Genomic DNA, 18,586 nt, shown 5'->3' with positions numbered 1-18,586 from the left:
AAGAAATAAATATACTGTCACTCTTCTAGCTGGGCAGATTATCCAATTTCTGCTAAACCACAGCTATGCCTTCCTTTGGTAGGCATAATCAACAATATCTGCCAGTTTGAATGAAGCAAGAGATAGCACCATAGCCAAATCTCAATTAGTTGGCCTCTTGAGCCCGTTTCTGCACTTGTTATTACCCTTAGGAGCTAAGGAGGAACTGAAGATAAAGCTCCTAAACAAGGAGCACCCATTAAGAATTAATTAGGGTCTTTATTGTAATTCTTAATCTTTGTAAGATTCAATGTCCAGCAAGGACCGTGATTTTGGGAGACTATTAACTGATGTAGTCTGGGATACCAAATGCATTTTACACACACTTGTGAAAAATCAATCAACTCTTACCAGCAGACAAAAACCTCAATTTAGGCAAACATCACTACTGAAATATAAATGTAATTTCATTTAATGTACCTATTCATAGTATATTGATGTTAAAACCAAGTTAGTCTTTAGCCTTAACAAAGATGGAGCAAGGAATTTTTTTGGTTTTTTAATTGATTCAATATTTATTGAGCATCTATTATGCTTCAGGATAGTGCCTGGGAAGCCAGAGGTGAATAAAACTGCCCTAGTCTCTGCTGACAAGGAGCTTATCACTCTTAAATTTAGAATAAGCAAGGAATCTAACTTTTAAAATAAACAAAAAGATTTTTCACTTCAGTAAGGACTGAAAAATGAGACTGCCCATACAATACTCTTTTGAAATTTTGGAAGAGTTTTTATACACTCTAGTTTCACAGGTTAATGCTGAATACTCACAGATATACATAAATACAAAAAAAAAATGTGAAGTTAGCGACATGTGTACATCAAGATATTTTCTGAAACTCACAATACTAACAAAGAAGCTATATGCATGTATTATCATAAAATGGAACTTGATTTTTAAAAGAATCATCATCATCTAAAGACACCTTCTCCTCTCAATTACAAAACTATGACTACATGTACGGGATACTGGTAAAATTTCTCTTCTACATTTTAGATCTAACAACAGAGAACCTTGAGTTCCTTATTCTCAAGTGAATGGCAGTGGTACATCAAAAGGCCAACAGCTCACTTGAATTAAAACTGCAAAGCTTCTTGGCTACTTAGCGTACTGAAAATGAATAAGCACTCAATGTTGCTTACCTTGTAATCTCTGGATACATTTTCTGATGTCACTGAACCTGAAATCTGACTAGAAATTGTAGCAGCTATAAGCTGTTTACACCATTCAACATGTGATCCTGTAGGACTAAAAAAAATAGCATGGATTAAAAAACATTATATCATAGGCTCTCAGTGAAAAAATTAGCACTGAATAGGAATATGACCATACTTCTTTTTTTTAGATGAACGAACTTTTATTAGACTTTTTTCACCTTTAATCTAAGAACTGAAATAGCAACTGACAACTAGGAAGTAAGATTTGAATCGACCAATTTTCTCAAAAAAGATGAAGATTCTAGGTGTTAGTCAAGCTTACTATTCTCCACTATTTAATGGAATTTTACTCTATTAAAATTATATGGAAGATAAATTGTTTTTTGTTTTTTGTTTTTGTTTGAGACAGGGTCTCGCTCTATCACCCAGGCTGGAGTGCAGTGGCACAATCTCAGTTCACTGCAACCTCTGCCTCCCAGGTTCAAGTGATCCTCCCACCTCAGCCTCCCATGTAGCTAGGACTACAGGCACATGCTGCCATGCCCGGCTAATATATATATATATATATATTTTTTTTTTTTTGGTGGAAACAGGGTTTCACCATGTGTCCCAGACTGGTCTCTAATCCCTGGGCTCAAGTGATCCACCTGCCTTAGCCTCCCAAAGTGCTAGGTTTAAAGGCATGAACCACTGCGCCCAGCCGGAAGAACTATTCTTAATGTATATAAATAGAAAGCTAATTCTAAAGAGAAGTATTTATGTTACATCGTAGGCTTTTCAAACCTTCAATCAATTTCATGTTGGTAGTTTTAATTCTAGAAAATAGTGTACTTTTGAGTGAAGCAAAGTGACTCAGAAGTAAACCTCATCATGAGATTTATAAATTACAGCCCATAAAAATGACATTCTCTGTGTAGTAGTAACAATACCTTACATTTCTGTAAGTGCTTTGACAACTTACAAATGGTTTTTAGTTATTATTGTTATTTATTTATTTTTGAGACAGGGTCTTGCTCTGTTGCCCAGGCTGGAGTGCAGTGGTACAATCTTGGCTGTCACCTCTGACCCTAAGGGTTCAAGCAATTCTCCTGCCTCAGCCTCCCTAGTAGCTGGGATTGCAGGCGTGTGCCACCACGCCTAGCTAACTTTTGTATTTTGAGTAGAGACAGGGTTTCACCATGTTGGCCAGGCTGGTCTCAAACTCCTGACCTCAGGTGATCCGCCCGCCTCAGACTCCCAAAGTGCTGGGATTACAGGCACAAATAGTTTTTATTATGTCAGAGCCTCATAACCATGGTGTGATAAGAAGGCAGAACAGGGACTAGCTGACTAGTTTTTGAGAAGAGAAAATCAAGGCACAGAGGTGACATGTCCTGTGAGAAAGTGGCTGTCCTTAACAGGACATAGAAAAACCAATAGTGACTGACTCACTGCACTGAAGCCAGAAGCACAGGTGGTAGCCAATCGCTTTATATGAAAACACAACAATGCAAAGAAAACGGCATCTTTCACTCCCACAGAGCTCTGAAGCATCAAAGCATTTTCACACATGTAGCCTTGCCCAGCCTCACAGTGACCCATTTTACAGATGAAAAAATTAAGGTCCAGTTTTCCCCAAGGTCACACAATTGGTAAGTGGTCAGGCTGTACTCACCTTACCTAAAAGACCACATAAGCCAACTAGGCAGTGAGAGATTTAACAATTGCCCCCAGAGGCCGGGTTCCTCTCACAATTTGGGAAAACACTAAGAAATCCAGCTAGAGGGCTAAAAATACTAACAAAAGTTTACCTTGCAGGTAGTGTTCACTGTAAAGAATGTTTCAGGCCTTTAAAAAAATCACATCACTAATTAAATCCACACTCATGTATTTGAAGGACAGAAACACCTGGAATCCCCAGGTCATATGGAAAATGACCCAAACAGTAAAATAAAGAAAACTGAAGTTCTGTGCTAGTCATCCAAATTGCAGTCCCTGCTCCAAACAGACCAGAGGTTATCTGTGTGGTTCAAAATACTGAATGAGCAGAAATTCTCATCACATGCCAGCAATCTATATGCCACAATTTCGACCCGAGGGGAAGAAGGAGGGAAAAGGGAGAGATTTGTTTCCTTTTTAAAGGTTAAGTCACTTTCATTGCCTGCATATATGATACTTTTCTTGTCATAATGTCTTTTGCTGTCAGCACCCACCAGCTGCAAATACAGGAAGAAACTGCAGGAACCCAACTGTTGACCATGAGTATGACCTGTTATTGCCACCTGCCCAGCATGCCTTCCCCTTCTTCTGATAAGGACGCTCCTCTTTACTTTGGGGAACTGCCCTTCTCCACATCACAGGCTTCTGTGGGGAAAAGGGGAGGAGGAGGTTGACCTCTTCGTCCGCCTGCTCCCACTTGCAGGTGAATTACCTAGGATCAGCCAATCCCAGGCTTTCCTCTTGGATCCTGGAAATACGTCCAGAGCTGCTGGAGGCCACTCCCACCCCACCCCAATCCTACCATCTTGAGGGACTCAAAGGAATAAAAAGTGAGAAAAAAAAAAAAGAGACAGAGAGATGGGGAGTCTCGACAACACTGTGCGTGTGGCCATCTCTCCTCCTGTCTGGAGCAGTTCTGTGAGCCAGAACATCTCATTTGGCTTAAGCTAGATTGAATTGTGGTTCCTGTCACCTGCAAACAGAAGCGTCCTGGCCAACGTAGTTACACACAGTGAGGTATAGTGGGCTAGCAGACAGGATGCCTGGATGTGAGTCCTGCTTCTGTCACCAGCTAACTCCATGATCTTTGGCAAGACACATCCTCTTACAGGACCACAGCTTCCTTATTATTAAGTACAGTATTCGAAACAGAAGTGAAGTCCCCACAGTCCAAGGGACAGGGCTGAGTCCCACCTATAGAGCCAGGTTCCATTCTAGAGGTCACTCTTCAAAGAAAAGTGTGAATCTGAGCTTGTTGAGATGACAGAACTGAGAAAGGAAGCCATGATTCCTCCCCCATCCCTTTTCTGCAGTCTTGCAATTGCCCTCTATACTCCTGGTGTCAGTAATCACCTGCAGGCTGGAGGCCCCCAGCTCTGTTTCTCTAACCTGGACTCTCCTGATCTCAGTGCTGACATTCCTACAAGACATCTCCACTGGTCTGGCCCAGAGACCCTGCCAATTCAACCTGTCTAAACCAGCAACAGTCGCTCAGCCCCGCAACCTACTCCCCTCCTGTGCTTCCTAACGCAGGGCACAGCACAGCCAGTTACCCGGCTCCCACAGGCTAGAAAGCTGAGGTTTGCCTTGGAGTCCACCCAGCACTTCCCCCTCACATCTGAATGCTCACCAGGTCAGGTCACTCTTACTTGGTAAGTGTCTTGAAAATCCACCCATCCCTATTCCTAGTCCAATTCCCTTTTCCGGACTCCTTTCATTCTTCTGTGAACTCCACCTGCCTCATGAATTTAAGCCTCATCTATAAGCCCATGACTCCCCAATTTGAATCTCCAGCCCAGAAAATCCTGAACTCCAGGCTCAGATAGACCAACTATATCTTTTTTGTTTGTTTGTTTGCGACAGAGTCTCGCTCTGTCACCAGGATGGAGTGCAGTGACGTGATCTCAGCTCACTGCAACCTCCACCTCCTGGGTTTAAGCGATTCTTCTGCCTCAGCCTCCCGAGTAGCTGGGACTACAGGTGCATGCCAACATGCCCAGCTAATTTTTGTATTTTTAGTAGAAACGGGGTTTCACCATGTTGGCCAGGATGGTCTCGATCTCTTGACCTCATGATCTGGGTACCTTGGCCTCCCAAAGTGCTGGGATTACAGGCGTGAGCCACCGAGCCCGGCCAACCAACTATATCTTTGACATCTATTCTGGGACATATAATTGGCATCTCATAATTGATATGTCCAGAGCAAAGAGCCTGCTATTTCCTAACCCTGCTCCACCTTAGGAAGACTTCTCTATCTCAGCAACACAATTTTCCCACAAGCTAAAACCCTGGAATTCTCCCAGATTCTTCTCACACCAAACAACCAATCTTCAGCAAACCCCATTGGCTCTACCCTGCAGGTCTTCAAATTACATCTAGAATCTGACCACTTCTCCTCTCCTCCGCCCCTCTCTGGGCTGAGCCACCATCTCACTCGGCTTACTCCAATAGCCTCCTACTGCCAGTCTCTGTTTCCACTCTTTCCCCCGTCACTATATTGTCCACATAGCACCATGGAGAGCCTGCTGAAATCTACAACAGATTATGTCACTCCTCTGCACAAGGTCCCCAGTGGCTCCTCATGGCCTCTGAGGCTCTCCACCATCTGGCTCTGTGACTTCTCTAACGTCATCCCTTACTTGTCTCTCCCTAGCTCCCTCCCTGCTAGTAACACCTAGTCTCCTTGCTGATGTAGGAATACTTGGTTCACACTCACCTCAGGGGCTTTGCACAGGCCTCTGACTAGAATGTTATCACCCCTGGGTATCTGTATGGCTGGATCCCTCGCGTCTTTGGGGACATTACTCAAATGTCACCTTTCTCAGGCTTTCCCTGATCACCAAAATCTCTGAAGGAAACCAGAAGATGAGGAATATTTAGGGGTGACACATTCTGATCTCCCTTGGCTCCTTAAATGATTTTGATACACGCCCATGCTGAGTACTTCCACGTTTGCCTCTACCACACATCTCATTCGATTTCCACTATTGGTTGGTTTCTATTCTCCACTACATGGTAAGCCTAGCAAAATGGTAAGACAGCAAAAGCCATGTTGTACTATCCTGTGAATCACCCAGACCTCGTACATCGTTGAATATTTGCAGATGAGTGAAGTCTGCACCATTTCAAGTGCTGTCTTAGCTGTGACTGATTTTCAGTGACACTAACCACTTGGGTGATTAATTTGTTAAAATATAATTACACTGAGGTAGAAACAAAAGTGAAGGGAATGTTTCTTGTTTCTGTGCTTTTGGAAACTCCCAAAAGTTTGGCACAATGGTATGACTAAGACAGGCAGGAATGGGCATCTGAAACTGACAGAGCTACATTACAACAGCCAGGCAGCCTGAGTGCACTCTGATGTCAGAGAAATGGCCAAGATGTGCGAAACTGGATGTTCCGGGTTACGGGATAGGCCATCCCTTGTCATCGAAGGACGGGTGGCCCCTCCCAGTTAGGCGCGGTCACTTTATACTTCTGATTTCTCTTAGTTCTGCAGCTGCCTCAGAAGCAGTAGGCTTGCTTGTGTGTTCATGAAAACAATAAACTGGTTCCTTCAAAGTGTGAAGAACTGAAAGTAAAAGGTTCTGTTTTCTTCCCTCCTGAGCAGTTTGGAAGTTCTCCATCCCAGATTTTTGCCTGGATCTGCACCAGCTCCCACGCCCGTGGGTCCCATCTCTCTGTCCCCATTTCCAACCCCAGCATCAAAGACTTTAAGCAGCCACAGTGGAATTGGGGTCTTAAAACCACACGAGGCAAGGTGACCCCAAAAGAGGAGAGCCGCGGTGGGATCTCCCTCCCAAGAGGATCGGTGGACTGGGCAGGAACAGCCAAGGGGTAACCAAAGGTAGCAGGTGGCGGAGCGGGAAGTGGTTTGATAGCCATGAAGCCCCTCCCAGGGTTCCAGGAGCTGGGACTGGCGCGGCGGAAGTAAGCCAGGTGCGCGGCCGCAGCAGGTCCGAGGGCGGCAGCCCCCGGATAGGGTGCAGGGGTTTCCGGGGGGGGGGGAGGAGCCGGAGGGGATGAAGAGGGGTCGCCCACCCCGCCTCGGCCAGGCCCTGTGCGGCGCGCGGGAAGGGAGAGAGCGGGCCTCGCGCGGGGCCCTCGGGAGTCCAGGCGCTGGAGGCCGGGTCGGCCGGGGCCCAGCTTACCTATCCAGGGTCTCCACGCTGGGCTGCCGAGAACCAGCGGTGGCGCCCCCAGCGGCCCGAGGAGGCCTCCTACCGCCCGCCGGCCCCGAGTTGGGGCCCCCGCCGCCCTCGCAGCCCGCAGCCGCCACTGCCGCCGCCGCCGCCGCCGCCGCCGGCCTGTCCATGACGCGCCGAGTCCCGCCGCCGTAGGGAAGCCGCCGTCGGGACCGGAGCAGCAGCAGGGAAGGTTCCGCCCCGCGCCTCCTGCCGCCCGCTCTACCGCCCGCCCGCCCGCTTCAGGCGGCCGCCGCCATTAGCTGTCACCTGGCGGCCCCGCGTTACCCACAAGGCCCCGCGCGCGGGGGTCGGGGGCGGGGGCTGGCGGCGCGCGGGGCCGGCGCCGGGAACCCCCACCTGGGCGCTCGCTCGCGTAGCCTGGGAGCGGGGGGCTAGGACCTCCTGCTCTAGCGACCCGGGCGCGTTCCGAGCCACTGGAGTTCAGAATCCCCAAGCGGATTATGCATATCGTGCTTCGCTCTGTAGTCAAATCGGGTTGACTGCAGAGACGTGGGGTGTAATAAGAAGTTTGGAGACATTCAAGGTTTAAAAATTATTTCCCCCTTCAGCTGTCCTTCCCAGAAAAGGTATAGGACGGCTCAGGCTCCCTCGGTCTTGACATCTTGAAGCACGAGCAATTCCGGGCATTTTAGCAATTCCTCCCCACCCCATTCTTCCCTCCATTTTCCCCTTCCATACCCCTCCCCCTAGAAACCCACCTCCTTGCCATCTGTAGAGCAACCAAGTGTTCTGATGCCGCCTCCGGAACTTCCGCCCATGGTGTATCTTAAGAGTAACATTTAACTACTGTTGATTAAAAATCACTGCTATGAAAACCAAGCCAATTATCTTGGTGAGGCATTTAGGACATTTGCTTTCTGGGCTAGATTTATTTTCTTGCTCGTTTTGTTTGGGTTCGAATCATCCCCTCTCACCTCACTCCTGATTAAGCTGGGAGTGGATGTGTGGCTCATGATTAAGCCCCTCTGCCTGTGATTGCTCTGGGTGTAGACAGGAGTCCTATGACCCAGACCTGGCAAAGGAGCTATAAAGGGAACAATTCGCTCCCTGTTAAAAGGCAGACCTGCAGACAGAGAGTTACTCATGCCCATCCCAGACTCATCTCGCCCTACCAGCTTAATGACGTCAAACTGAACTTCGAGGATATGATGCCTGAAGCTCCTACAGCCATCTTATACCCAAGAGGAGGTGAGCCTGGGGTAAGACGTTAACAAGGTATGGAGGGTGCTGGGAAGAAGGAAAGGAAGATCCCCAGACAATAATAACTCCCATCTTACACTGGAGAATCATCTTCTGCAGGCTGCTGGCTTTCATCCCCCTGAAGTCCATATGTTGAAGTCCTAACTCCCTATGTGATGGTATTTGGAGGTGGTATTGAGAGACAATTAGGTTATGAGGGCCAAGCTCTAGTCTGACGGAACTGGTGCTTTATAAGAAGGGTCACCAGTGATGTCATGCACTGACATGCACACACTGAGAAAAGGCCATCTGAGTACACAGCAAGAAGGTGGCCATCTGCAAGCCAGGAACAGAACCCTCACTAGGTCCCTGCTGGACCCTTAATCTTGGACTTCCCAGCCTCCAGAGTTGTGAGAAAATAAATTTCTGTTGTTTAAGCCACCCAGTCTATGGTATTTTGTTTTGGCAGCCTAAGCACACTAAGACACCCACTTTTAGTTGGGTATTTTGTTACAAGTAGCTGCAAGCATCTTAGCTGTGCTGAGAATTGTCAGAAAGAAAACAGCGCAACTTTAAGCATATTTTAAGTACCATATTCTTCAAGAAGGACTAGGCCAAAGAGGAATTTACTGTGACACTATCGTAATTCCAATTCAGTTAAGTACACTTAAGATTTAGAGGACAGAGATGAATCTGACATATCCCTGCTTAACATGTTCACAATCAAGTGAAGGAGACAAATTAACAATGACATTACAAGTTGGCAAGTGCCATAATGGGGACAATTGTACAGGATGTGGAACACCTACCCCAATCCATAGGAAAAAAGCAGGTCAGGAAAACTTCTCCAAAAAGGTGACGCAAAGCTGAATCTTTAAAGATGAATAAGTCCTTGATGAGGTGAAGGAATCAAGTTATTCCAGGCAGAAGACACAGTTATGGACAAAGGTATGGATTAGATGAAAAACCCTGTTAGAGGTGACAAGGAGCCACAGCAAGATCTTGGAAAGGGGTGAACTGATCATATTTCCACTCCAGAAAGATCACTAGGATTGCATGATGGAGGATGGATTGGAGGGGCAAGGGTGACTGTGGGAAGGTCAGTTAAGAAGTTGTTGTCATAATCAAGGAAGACCTGATGCATTAACCCTAACTTTGGACAGGACTCAGTGACTGATGGAATGTTGGACATGAAGTGAGGAGGGAGGGAGACGCCAACATGGGCCAAGCCTGGCACTGAGGTTTCAGACTTGGAAAACTGGGTAAAGGAGATATCAGCCACTGAAATAAGGAATCCAGGATGACAAGCAGGTGGGAGAGGTCAGTGAGCAAGGTGAATTTATTCTGGAAATGTTGAGCTTGAGCCACTCTAAGTCCAAGCCCATAGGTTGCCTTTGTGTGTGTTAGAAAAAGAGACCCCTTCCTTACAGCACTGGACTCTGTTAGTCATAAAATTGTCATAATGTCCCAATTTTGTTAAAGCTCAACCTTTGGCTACCATATGCCAAGAAACTGCCGTAATAAACCTAGAAATCTATGTGGACCTCATTCTGAAGGATCCCTTTCTTAGTTAGTCTGTTTGTGCTGCTACAACAAAATACCACAGGCTGGGTAATTTAGAAACAATAGATATTTATTTCTCACAGTCCTGGAGGCTGGGTGTCAGACATCAGAACTCTCGCTGGTATGGGCCTGGTCTCTCTGCTTCCAAAATGGTGCCTTTGTTGCTGCATTCTTCAGAGAGGAGAAATGCTGTGTCCTCACATGGCAGAAGGTAAAAGGGTGAACACCTCTTGTTAAGCCCTTTTATAAGGGCAATGAATCTCATTCATGAGGACAAGCCCTCATGTCTTAATCACTTCCCAACAGGCCCCACCTCTTAACACCACCATAATGGGGATTAAGTTTCAACAAGTGAATATTGGGGAACATTCAGACCATAGCAGTCCCCCCTAGATGTAACCCCCTTGTGCACTTCACAGCCTGTGCAGCAATGCATAGCAGTCTTGGGAGGTACCTATGGGTATCCAAGTGGAGATGTCCAGTAGTCAGCTGGAAAGGAACTCAGGAAAGAGAGGTCATAGAGAGTTGGCTCATTTTCATAAAATTTGAGGACAGAGGAACTCTTTGCAATTTAACCTTTAGCTTCACTTTGTAAACTATGGATGGGGTCATCGCTTTCATTTCTGGAAAAGAAATTAAGCAAATGAAAGTGGACCTGATCATCCCTTGTAAATTTCTCAAAAACATAATTTTGCTAGCACTAAGCAAATCTAATCCTCAATGGATCTACATGTGACTGCACTGCAGACAAGTGTTCCCATCATTTGGAGGGTTTGTAATGTCAACTCAGAAGAGCAGGACTTTTGATAAAAATACATTTTTAAAAACGGCAGTCTCTCTGAGCATATGCTGGTTCAGAGGCTGCCCAATAAAAAAAATTAAATAAAATTTAAAATAGCTGGACCTTGATCCAATGTTTGTGGGTGAGCTTGGATGATGCTTGGATCGCATGTACAAATTCATTTTTTTGGTAGTTCAAAAAACTTTTCTCCACAGAGTCTAGGGGTTAGGGAATAGACATATTGGGGGCACAAGACTGCCTGCCAGAAGCACTAGGTCATGGTTCTCCAGAGAAACAGAACCAATAGAATGCACGTGTGTATGTGTATGTGTATGTGTATGTGTATGTGTGTAGACATGGATATTTTAGGGAATTGGCTCATGTGATTTTTGGGGCTGGCAAGTCTAAAATCTGCAGGGCAAACCAACAGGCTAGAAATTCCAGCAAGAGTTGATGTTGCAGTCTTCAATCTGAATGCATTCTGGAGCAGAATTTCCTCCTCTTTGGGGGATCTTAATCTTTTCTCTTAAGGTCTTCCACCAATTGGATGAGGTCCACACCCATTATGGAAGATAATCTGCTTTACTTACTCTACCTATTATTTATTTTCATTATTATTACTATTATTTTTGAGACGAAGTCTCACTCTGTCACCCAGGCTGAAGTAAAGTGGCATGATCTTGGCTTACTCCAACTTCCACCTCCTGGGTTCAAGCAATCCTCCTGCCTCAGCCTCCCAAATAGCTGGGATTACAGGCATGCACCACCACACACAGTTAATTTTGGTATTTTTAATAAAGTTGGGATTTCACCATTTTGTCCAGGCTGGTCTCGAGCTCCTGACCTCAAGTGATCCACCCACTTCGGCTTCCCAAAGTGCTGGGATTACAGGTGTGAGCCACCACACCCAGCCTCAGTCTACTCACCTAAATGTTACTCTCATTGCCATGGTTTGAATGTTTCCCCCCAAAAGCATGTGTTGGAAACTAAATCCCCAATGCAACAGTGTTGGGAGGTGGGATCTTTAAGAAGTCTTTAAGTCATGAGGGCGCTACCCTCCTGAATAAATTAATGCTGTTATTGTGGGAGTGGGTTCTCATTGTAGGAGTGGGTTCCTTATGAAAGGAAGAATTTAGCCCCTTTTGTTTCTCTCTTGCCCTTTTACCTTCTGCCATAGGATGACACTGCACAAAGTCCCTTGCCAGATACAGGCCCCTCAATCTTGGACATCCCAGCCTTCAGAATGATAGTAAACTTCAGTTCATTATAAATTACCCAATCTGTGGTATCCTATTATAGCAGCACAAAATGGTCTAAGACACTCATCTGAGAGAATCTAGACTGGTATTTGACACAGGAACATCTAGACTGGTGTTTGACCAAACGACTAGGCACCACATGGCCTAGCCCGGGTGACACATAAAATTAACCATGACAGTGTCCACAGGTTCTTTTGTGAAGTCGAAATTCTCAGTGACACTTCAAATCAGCACAGCTAAATGAGTGGAATTATTAAAACCACGCCTTCCTAAGTGATATGATTTGAATGAGTCCCCTAAATTTCATGTGTTGGAAACTTAATCCCCAGGGTGGCAATATTGAAAGGTGGGACTTTTAAAAAGGGATTGTATCAATAGGGATCTGCCCTCATGAATGGATTAGTGGGCTATCATGGGAGTGAAATTGGTGGATTTACAAGAAGAGGAATAGAGACCTGAGCAAGTACACCTAGCTTCCTCGCCATATGAGGCCCTGCATGCCTTGGGACGCAACAGTGTTCCCACTAGGAAGAAGGATCTCACCAGATGTGGCCCCCTGACCTTTGACTTCCCAGCCTCCAGAATTGTAAGAAAAAATTATTTTCTTTATAAATTATCCAGTTTCAGGTCTTCCTCTGTAAGCAACAGAAAATGAGCTAAAACAATAAGCTACAGAAAAAAACACCACAGATGACTTAACTATGCCTTTAGAAGTTATCCAGAAGGTTCTCAGCCACAAGTTCAATTACTGGCAAGGCTAAAGGGTGGCTTGGGAGGCTTTTGCCTTCACCACTCCCATCATCTCCACCATCTACCATTCTTTGATGTTGAAATTCCTGTATCCTCAGTCTTATGACAGGTGCTCTACAAATGCAGTGTCAAGCTCACCTTCACACAGAAACTGCTGTCCAGAGACCTCACACTTTCAAAGCTCCCAAGACTCCACTTGCCTCAACCTGGCAAGCATGTTTCAGAGACGCACTTTTGGCCCCACTCAGTAAGCACATAAATTTCTCCAAGATAAATTCCCTTAAGGTAGCCACATTTAAGCAAGGGGCTGAGATGTAGTGTTCTGCAAAGGAGGGAGAAGAGTCAGAAATAGGAGGAGGTCCAGGAGATGAGATTATCATTGAAGCCAAAGGAAGAACATCGTCTTCAGAATAAATCTTGACCTTGGATGACTGGGTAGAAAGTGATGCCAGTCCCTGACATTTAAAAACAAACAAACAAACACCCCAGAAGGAGAAGCTATTTGAAGGGGAAGAGCCTGTAACATGTCCAGGAGATAGATCTAGTGCACAGTAGAAAGACTGGGCTACAGATTTCAGCCTAAAGGCGTAAAACCTTGAGAAGCAGAATTTGCTAGCTGTGTAATGTGTAGGGCCCAGTGCAAAATGAAAAATGCAGGGTACCTCGTTTAAAAGTATTACAAATTTCCAGATGGTGATAGGAAAGCATTAAATCAGGAATGGGGACTTTCTAAGCATGGGGCTCTGTGTGAGTACACAGGCTGAACACCCATGAAGTTGGCCCTGAAGAGAATGTATAAATTTGCCTGGGGAAGACAAGCGAGCCAAGGAGACATACTAGTTCATTGGCATTGACAGGGCAGGTGAAAGATGAGCTTCCCATCCCGGGAAGAGCCCGAGGAGTTGCCAGAGACAAGCAAAGAGTCAGGGCAGAGGGGACCTGGGAGCCCAGAGAGTAAAGAGTTCTAAGATGGAAGGAGTGATCCAGAGTGTCAAGTGTTGCTGGGACATCTGGTAAGACAGGGCAAAGAAGTGTTCCCTAGATTTGGCTGTAAGGAGGTGACGTGGACTCTGCTGAGAGCACTCCCAAGGGACAGAAATGACTAGGAGGGCAAAAAGAGAGACAATGAGTTCAGACCACCTAGTCACAGGCTTTTGAGTTGCATGGAACAGTAAAATGAAAACCAAATGTTGCCATTGTTGTATGCCAGGACCATAACATATGGTTGCCTAGTAAGGACTGTGTACTTGAGGCTCCATCTTTGAGGACCAAAGTTGAAGCCTTCCATTGCCCCGCTTGGCAAGCAGGTATCAGCTAGAGTTAGGGGGATTCTTTTCATCCTGAGCACCACCACATGGCACTTGCCAAAAGTGGGGAGAAAGCACACAGTCTCTTTGCCCCTATGCAGATAGGTGTCCACTCAGTCTGGCCTTGGGCGGTGATGCTTTGTAGCCCTGGGGTAGACTGAGCAGCAGCAGAGCTGGACTCCACAGCTGGACTCTTTGCAAGGCCTTCAGCACAGTTTTAACACTCTTGTTTGAATGTTAGGGATTTTTCCAATGCTAAAGATATTCACATTCAAATATAAGTCAAACATCAGATATCATATATGAATTATCCATTTTTCTAAGTCTGCTTAATTTTTTAAAATAATTTCAATCTCTTTGTTAAACTTGCCTCATGAGAGTCTGAATCCTTTCTCTGTGTTATTTTAAATTTCTCTGAGTTTCCTCGACATTCCTATTTTGAATTCTCTGTCTGGAACATAACATATCTCTGCTTCTCTAGAATTGGTCTCTGGTGCCTTATTTAGCTCATTTGCTGGGATCATGTTTTTCTGAATGATCTTGACCCTTGTGGATATTTATCAGTGTGTGGGCATTGAAGAATTAGGTATTCATTCTAGTCTTTGCAGTCTGGGCTTGTTTGTGCCCATCCTTCTTGGGGAAGCTTTCCAGGTATTTGAAAGGGCTTGGGCCCCAAAGCCAATAAGACTGTGGTTCTTGCAGACTCATAGAAGTACTGCCTTGGTGGCCTTGGATAAGATCTGAAAGTATTCTCTGGATTACCAGGAAGAGACTTTTGTTTTTTTCCCTCACTTTCTCCCAAAGAAACAGTCTTTTTCTCTGTGCTGAGCCTCTCGGAACTGGAGGTTGGGAGAAAAGCATGCTGTGGCCATCACCACTAGGAATGTGCTAGTTCAGACCTGAAGCCAGCATAGTACTCAGTCTCGCCCAAGGCCTGCTATAACCACAATATGGCTATTCCTGTGTTCACTCAAGGCCCTAGGGCTCTATGATCAGCAGGTGGCAAAGCCAGCCAGGTTTATGTCCCTCCCCTCAGTGTGGATCCCCTGTGTCCCGGGTGGATCCAGAGATGTTGTTCGGGAGCCAGGGAATTAAGTCAAAACCCTAGAAATTTACCTGGTGTTCCACTCTACTGTGGATAAACTGGCAGTTAATCCACAAGACAAAGTTCTTCCCACGCTTCCCTCCCCCTTCTGCAGGCAGAGGAACCTCGTCCTGTGGCCACCACCATCACCAACCCAAGGGGGATTCTGTCAGGCCACCACCCATGTTCACTTAAAGACGAAGAGCTCTTTGGTTAGCTTGTGACAAAAGCTGTCAGGCCTGAGATTCACCCTTCAGGGCAGTGGGCTCTCCTCAGGCCCAGGTCAGGTCTAGAAATGTTGACCAAGAGCCTTGGCCTGGACTCAGGGACTCCAAGAGCCTACTTGTTGCTCTACCACACTGTGGCCGAGCTGGCATCTAAGATGTAAGATAGCGTCCTCTTTACTTTCCCCTCTGCTTCTCTCAAACAGGACTCTTTCACTGTAGCCACTACAGCTGTGATCATGCTTAGTCACACCTGAAACCAGCATGTCTCAGAGCCCAAGGCCCCTGGTGTATTACCTGGGTATCTCTGCTGGTAATCCATGGCCCAAGGGTTCTTTAGTCAGCAGGTGTAGGGCTTCTAGCCTCACAGGGTTGTGGGGAGTCCCTTATGCTGTGTGGAGGGGCTGGATCTGAGAAATAGACACAGGACACAGAAAACTGGAAAAGAGCAGCTGGGCTCGGGGGGCCACGCCACAAATGAGCAGAGACAAACGAGGCCCCAAACCTCCAGAAGCGCCTGTATTTATTGGATACAAGGCAGGGAGAAGGGTCGTGAGTGAGGTCATCTATAGGCTTAATGATAGCGCATACATAATCACGTAACAGGCGAGGGGGCCACCCCATTATGTCACCTGGGCAGAGAGGTGGGCCATAAGCACTAGGGGGCCCTGCCGTGCACAGTAGTAGAGGGTCGTGTACAGAAAAGGGGTCCACCCCCATTAGGTCACCAAGGCAAGGAGGTGGGCTGTGTGCAACAGGTGTCGTGCGCAACACTTCTTATCTGGGGGCTGGAGACTTCAAAGGATTCCTGTAGAAGGATGCCGTAAACCAATGCAGTGGGAGCTGACAGACTTGTGCTCTTCTCTTAAGATATTTATGGGAGGATGATTTGAGCTAGCACAGAAGTGAGAAAAGACTGACCGGGTGTACAGCTGCCGTGACTGGTCACACCAGAGGGGTTCTTCTCCCTCGGTTACTTCCAGGATCTCAGGCCTGAGGCCTACTTTCCACAGGAACTGGATGCAAGGTACTACAACTCCTTTTTCAGGAGGAGAGGCTCTTGCTCCAAGCCTGCCATACAGCACATGCCCTTTCAGGCAGGGACGCCACAGCCTGGGCCTTTGGTTCTTGTCCTGGTCTGGCTGTTTTCCCATGTACTGCTTCTGTTCTGTGACTTCTCTAGGTATTCCTCCTACTACAAACTACCATATGGTTATATAGAAGGATTATATACAGCAGGACTAAATGTGTGGATACAGCTCTGACTACAATATCTATATGGTTATATAGACTACAATATTTATATGATTACATAGAAAGATTATATGGAACTAAGTATGCTAGATATAAGTACTAAGTATGATTATATAAGCTAGATATATGTAAGCAGTAAGTTATACTTCAAGCACTATTTGTTCCAACTATAGACTAATACATATTATATATAAAGGATTATATAAAGGAAATAGCTGAGTAATAACACTATAAACTAAGATATTCTTCGGGTATTAATTGTGCCTGGGGTTTGCACAGCCTTCCTTCCTCAGCGTCCATGTTGGGGGTTACCCACAAGCAAGTGATGAATCCTGCCAGGTCTCTGCTGTTACAGGGCAGCACTGAGTTAAATGTAAAGTCCCTCACTTACTGTGCTCTCCCTCTCCCAAACATACAGATTTCTCCACACCCTATGGCTGCTGGGGGAATGGGGAGGAGTGGTGCAAGCACTCCCTTAGTCACCCCAACGGTGTCTCAGTAGGTTACTAACCACCCCCCACCCAAATCCACTGGATCTCAGCCCAGTTCAGCACTAGGACTTACCCAGGATTTGCATTCCTTGTGGCATAGACTGTCCTTCAAGTTTACTTAGGGCTCCACAGCACTAGAGTTCACAGTGATGACGGTTGCCAGAACTCAAGCTCTGATTGCTAGGATGGATGATTCTCCTCTGGCTAGGGTGGTCCAAATGCTTGCTCAATGAATGGACATCAACTGAGTACAGTCTGGTTTTGTTTTCCAGTGTGACAGGGCAGCACTGAATTCAGTGCAGAGCCCCAAAATCACTGCATTCTCCCTCTCCCAAATGCACAGATCCTTCATACTGCATGGCCACTGCTGGGGGATGGGGGATGGGGGATGGGGGTGTCAGTGCTTCAAGGCTGTCTTTCCTGCCCTCTTCAATGTCTCTTTCAGTAATATGAAGTCAAAACCATGTGCTATGATTGTTCACTTGATTTTTGGTTCTCTTGATTTTTGTTCACTTGATTTTTGGTGATAGTGCTTTTTGTGTATATCTGTTTCCTAAAATTTGGTGTTCCTGCAGTACAAAGAGGGACAAATGGCATAGGCTTCTATTTGGCTGTCTTGCTCTACCCTCCAGAACCTGTTTTAATAGTTTAAAAAATTATTATTTAGGTTTGGCAAGGTCAACAGATCAGAAAACAGCTGCCCTTTAAAACAAAGTTTGTTATACTTCCAGATCTCATGAGATAGTGTATTAGTTTTCACACTGCTATAAAGACATACCCGAGATTGAGTAGTTTATAAAGAAAAGAGGTTTAATTGATTCACAGTTCTGCGTGGCTGGGGAGGCCCCAGGAAACTTACAATCATGATGAAAAGGGAAGAGGCACATCTTACATGGCAGCAGGTGAGAGACAAGTGCAAGCAGGTGAAATGCCAGATGCTTATAAAAACATCAGATCTTGTGAGAACTTACTCACTGGCACAGGAATAGCATGGGGGAGCTGCCCCCATGATCCAATCACCTCCCACCAGGTACCTCCGTCAACACCTGGGGATTACAGTTCAAGATGAGATTTGGGTGGGGACACAAAGCCTAACCTTATCAGATGGGGACATGTCCTGCCACTGGGGAGCCACATGAGGAAGCCCCAGGCTTAGTCACAGGCAGAAGGACAGGAGACAACTGCAGGCAGCCTTGACTGTGGTTTCTGTGGAAGTGAATGGGTGAGGCAGGGTAAGCAGGTTTAGAATTGGCTAACTTGAATAATTTCTTTGTTCTCTGGGCATAGGAAGTGATCCTATGTTGTCTAGTGCATGGGTCTGGGTGATGAGGGCAGGATAGTGGCCCAGAGTGAGAACCCAGTAAAGGAGGCAGTTAGGGGCGTGGGTTCTGGATTGGTTGGTTTGCATTTGAAAAGCACTTGCAGTGAGTCATTTACTGTCTTTAGGAATTGGCTAGCTCTAGGAGGGGTGGTTGCTCTGGCGTCATCAAGGCCCCAGATGTCAAAGTCTCAGAATACAGAAAATAAAATTCATGGCTAATACATGCATGTGCTTAGCACATTAAAAAAAAAAAGAAGAAGAAGAAAGAAAGAA

At 46.0% G+C, this 18,586-nt stretch overlaps 1 protein-coding gene across 1 annotated transcript in view; it reads right to left on the bottom strand.

Annotated features, from left to right (window-relative positions):
* MTMR1 (myotubularin related protein 1) overlaps window positions 1-7,369 on the bottom strand; it is a 72,183-nt gene extending 64,814 nt beyond the window's left edge. The window contains exons 1-2 of the mRNA XM_037728613.1: window positions 7,044-7,369; window positions 1,180-1,285 (exon numbers count right to left, since the gene is read on the bottom strand). Of these exons, the coding sequence (XP_037584541.1) occupies window positions 1,180-1,285; window positions 7,044-7,207 (270 nt within the window). The 5' untranslated portion in view covers window positions 7,208-7,369. The remainder of the gene's footprint in view (window positions 1-1,179; window positions 1,286-7,043) is intronic.
* Window positions 7,370-18,586: the final 11,217 nt, after the last annotated feature.

The sequence above is a fragment of the Cebus imitator genome, unplaced genomic scaffold (assembly GCF_001604975.1).
Source record: "Cebus imitator isolate Cc_AM_T3 unplaced genomic scaffold, Cebus_imitator-1.0 Scaffold273, whole genome shotgun sequence".
NCBI classification, from domain to species: domain Eukaryota; kingdom Metazoa; phylum Chordata; class Mammalia; order Primates; family Cebidae; genus Cebus; species Cebus imitator.
Note: the sequence above shows the minus strand (reverse complement) of the source record. Positions and strands in the feature narration are given on the sequence as shown.